The sequence below is a fragment of the Nanorana parkeri genome, unplaced genomic scaffold, assembly GCF_000935625.1.
Source record: "Nanorana parkeri isolate BGI_ZX_2015 unplaced genomic scaffold, ASM93562v1 scaffold1266, whole genome shotgun sequence".
NCBI lineage: Eukaryota > Metazoa > Chordata > Amphibia > Anura > Dicroglossidae > Nanorana > Nanorana parkeri.
This window is the reverse complement of record NW_017307534.1, coordinates 396,756-401,300: the sequence shown is the minus strand read 5'-3', so window position 1 is coordinate 401,300 and position 4,545 is coordinate 396,756. Positions and strand designations below refer to the sequence as shown.

The window sequence follows — 4,545 nt, the reverse complement described above, 5'->3', positions numbered from 1 at the left end:
CCGAGTGGAAGGGAATGCGTGCGTGCACTGGACATGGTCTATATCATCCATGTGACGGATTATCTACCGATTCTTCTTTCATTGTTCTCTTCTAAATAGATAGCAACTAACGTTGACACTTTGTTTTTTTAATCCATTAATAGCATTGGCAACACATTCCAGCTAGGCCGATAAAATACAGACAAGGTGGCGCTCCAATCCCTAACATTGGACCCAACCAGTTTGGGGTCGGGTTACACTGGCATTGAGCTTCACCTTCTGGGATGTTACACATGCTTGGCCACTAGGCATGTGGCACAGTCAAGGTGGCACCCCAACATTATACTCCACAAAATTTGGTCAAGGTGGAGGAGAGGTCATGGAGATGAGGATTGGTCATGGAGTTGGGGAGGGGGGTCAGAGAGATAAGTAGGTGGGGAAGGAGATGAGAAAGGGTCATTGAGTAGAGGTCAAGGAGATAAGGAGAGGTTATGGGGCAGGGGCTGATTAGGGGTCATGGAGTAAGGAAGGGGGAGTTGCTGGCCAGGCCGATAAAATACAGAGAAGGGGGCACCCAAATCCCCAACATTGGACCCAGACAATGGCATTGAGCTTCACCTTCACCTTCTGGGATGTTGCACATGCTTGGTCACTAGGCATGTGGCACCCCAAACCCCAACATTGGACCCAACAAGTTTTGGCCTGGGTTACAGTAGCATTAAACTTCACTTTCTTGGATGTCGCACATGTTTGGCCACTAGGCCTATGCCACAGGGAAGGTGGCACCCAAACCCCAACTTTGGACCCGACCAGTTTTGGCCTGGGCTACAATAGCATTGAGCTTCACTTTTTGGGATGCTGCACATGCTTGGCCTCTAGGAATGTGGCAGAAAAAAAATGGCACCCTATCCCCAACATTGGACCCGACTAGTTTTGGCCCGTGGGGAGGAGGCGTCATGTAGATGAGGATTGGTCATGGAGTTGAGGAGGAGAGTCAGTGAGATAAGCAGGTTGGGAGGGAGAAAAGGAGGGGTCATGAAGTAAGGAGGGGAAGTAGAGGTCATGAAAATGAGGAGAGGTTATGGAGATGTGGAGATGAGTTGGGGTCACAGATATGAGGATGGGGTCAAGGAGATAAGGAGGTTGGGAGGGAGAATAGGAGGTCTCATGGAGTAAGGATGAGGGAGGAGAGGTTATGGAGATGAAGAGGTGGAAAGGGAGATTAAGAGGAGCGGAGAGAGAGATGAGGAGGTATCATGCACTAATGATGGGAGGGGAGAGGTCATGGAGATGAGGCGAGATCATGGAAATGAGGAATGGGTAAGGGAGATGAGTAGAGGTCATGGAGATGAGGAGGGGGATCAGGTTGATGAGTTGGTCAGGGAGATGTGGAGGGGTCAATGGAACAAGGAGGGGGGAGTAGAGGTTGTGGAGATGGGGGAGAGGGGAGTAAGTAGGGGTCATGGAGAAAGCAGAGGGGGAGAAGATGAGGAGAGATTTGCGTTCTGAGTAACCCATCAAAAGTGAAGTAGACAGAGCTGACACCATGTGCTTATCAATTCAGAGTCGTGTTGTCATTGAAGATAGGGGCCCACTATATTTCTTGCACATCAAGTTATCTTTCTGTACTAGCTGGAAGCGTGCATATATTACAGAGATGTACAAATATCTTTTTTGTTGTGCCTTGACATACCCTTTAAATGTAAAATTGGAAAAGCTGCAGTACCGCTGATGAGCACTGGGTGATGCTGGAGAACCTATTGTCCTGGTAATGTATAGCCATCTTCCGGCAGAAGGATTTAGTGCTTTGGCGTGTTTGTTTGCATGTTTATAGTAACGTTATACCCAGACATTAGCTGAGCAGCGTGTCTATACATACGGTCGATCGGCGCTCGGTTGCGGCTGTTCCGTAATGCATCATCTTGGATTTCTTCTCATCTCCCCGGCTCTCTACTCTGACCTTTTGTTCTCCATTCTGCGGCTTTTGAAATATGCTTTCTTTGTGTACATCAGTGCTTCGTTGTATTTGAAATTCTTTTTTCCTGTCGCGGGCTCCTTTCATGCCTCATGTATTAATCATGAGTGTTGGTGAAGGAAGGGAAAGCCGTCACTCCTAATTTAGTTAGTAAACTTGGTTGGCGCTCCCGCGGCTCGCGATGCAAAAATGGGTACAGGAACAATGCCTTTTTCCTATGCCCATTTTTGCATTGCGGGCCGCTGGGGCGCCGAATAAAAGAGGGGCAAATGAGCGCTAAGTAGCGCAGTTTGGGGCGCCAGTTCACAAAATGTATGTTGGGGAACTGTAGGGAGCGCAGAGAAGGTCAACCGCATTAATAATAAGGCCGTAGTAGGGGTGTCATGCTCTCACACCTAGGCTGCCACGCTGCATTGGAAAAAAATAAGTCATGTCTGATTTTGGCTGCGTTGTGGTGCGTCCGCGGCCCATTCAGGGGCTTCCTTAGCCCAGCTCACATTAATGTATATATGTGGTAACAAAACGCAGCATGAAAGTGTGAATGAGCCCTAATTGTCACCAATGTTCTAATCAGCGGACGTCACATACTGAATATGTTCTTTCTTTTTCCTGTAGACGATGTGCCTCCATACTTCAAGACGGAGCCGGTACGGAGTCAGGTCCACCTGGAGGGCAATCGTTTGGTACTTACGTGCATGGCGGAGGGGAGCTGGCCTCTCGAATTTAAATGGCTGCATGACCATAAGGAGCTGACCAAGTTTTCCCTGGAATACAGGTCTGTGGCCTATTTTGAATATTTTGCACTCAGCTGTATAAATGGCATTGGAAACCTTGCATACAGTAGCTATTGCTGTAACTGCTAGGCCACAGTCACAGTATCGACTCAGAACTGTTAGTCCACAGTGTTCAGAGAGCCCACACTGTCCATAATGTGCATAGTGTCCATAGAGTTCATAGTGCGCATAGAGCCCACAGTGTCCATAGTAGTCATAGAGTCAATAGTGTACATAGTGTCCACAGTCTCCTTGAATTCCAGTGTCCATAGATTTCACAGTGCCCATAGAGTCCAGTGTCCATATAATCCACAGTGGTCATATAGTCCACAGCGTCCATAACATTCACAGTGTCCATACAGCCCATAGTGGTCATAGATTCCAGTGTCCCAAGAGTCCATAGTGTCCACAATGCCCATAGTAATCATAGAGTCCATAGTGGTCATAGAATCCATAGTGTCCATAGAGTCCATAGTGCCCATAGATCCCGCAGTGTACATAGTATCCATAGAGCCCACAGTGTCCATAGAGCCCATAGTATCCATAGAGCCCATAGTATCCATAGAGCCCGCAGTGTACATAGTTACCTTAGAGCCCACAGTGTACATAGAGCCCATAGTGTACATAGAGCCCACATTGTACATAGAGCCCACAGTGTACATAGAGCCCACAGTGCCCATAGAGCCCATAGTATCCATAGAGCCCACAGTGTACATAGTATCCATAGAGCTCACAGTGTACATAAGAGCCCACAGTGTACATAGAGCCCATAGTGTACATAGAACCTATAATGTCCTTAGAGCCTGCAGTGTACATATTTACCTTAGAGCCCACAGTGTACATAGAGCCCATAGTGTACATAGAGGCCACAGTGTACATAGAGCCCACAGTGTACATAGAGCCCAAAGTGTACATAGAGCCCACAGTGCCCATACAGCCCATAGTATCCATAGAGCCCGCAGTGTACATAGTATCCATAGAGCTCACAGTGTACATAAGAGCCCACAGTGTACATAGAGCCCATAGTGTACATAGAGCCCATAGTGTACATAGAGCCCATAGTGTACATAGAGCCCATAGTGTACATAGAGCCCATAGTGTACATAGAGCCCATAGTGTACATAGAGCCCATAGTGTACATAGAGCCCATAGTGTACATAGAGCCCATAGTGTACATAGAGCCCATAGTGTACATAGAGCCCATAGTGTACATAGAGCCCATAGTGTACATAGAGCCCATAGTGTACATAGAGCCCATAGTGTACATAGAGCCCATAGTGTACATAGAGCCCATAGTGTACATAGAGCCCATAGTGTACATAGAGCCCATAGTGTACATAGAGCCCATAGTGTACATAGAGCCCATAGTGTACATAGAGCCCATAGTGTACATAGAGCCCATAGTGTACATAGAGCCCATAGTGTACATAGAGCCCATAGTGTACATAGAGCCCATAGTGTACATAGAGCCCATAGTATTGCTCCCTCATTGAACAAGCCAGGAAGAAGTTTCTCCATCACTGCGCTATATGTCACCTCAGCAGTTTGTTCGGAATTACAGAATCAATTGTAACTAGAAAAACATATTCAGTCTGTAAATATTTGGTGTTGCAGCAATTCCATTTATAGATTCTCTCAACGATCGGTTCCATGCAAACATTGTAGCCGTCTACACCGGGAAATCTGTAGCCAAACACAAATCGCAGGTCAATGTAGAAATGAATTTTTCATATCATTAGAGAAAAAATTACTGAAAAGGCCTTTGGGGTGTGTAAGGGACTACGGCACTATAAGATACAAAACATGCAACAGATTTGG

At 46.8% G+C, this 4,545-nt stretch overlaps 1 protein-coding gene across 1 annotated transcript in view; it reads left to right on the top strand.

Annotated features, from left to right (window-relative positions):
- Positions 1–2,599: 2,599 nt before the first annotated feature.
- The window catches only part of LOC108797367 (protein sidekick-2-like), a 191,031-nt gene continuing 189,085 nt past the window's right edge, over positions 2,600–4,545 (top strand). The window contains exon 1 of the mRNA XM_018568953.1: positions 2,600–2,729. Coding sequence (XP_018424455.1) covers positions 2,650–2,729 — 80 coding nt within the window. The 5' untranslated portion in view covers positions 2,600–2,649. The remainder of the gene's footprint in view (positions 2,730–4,545) is intronic.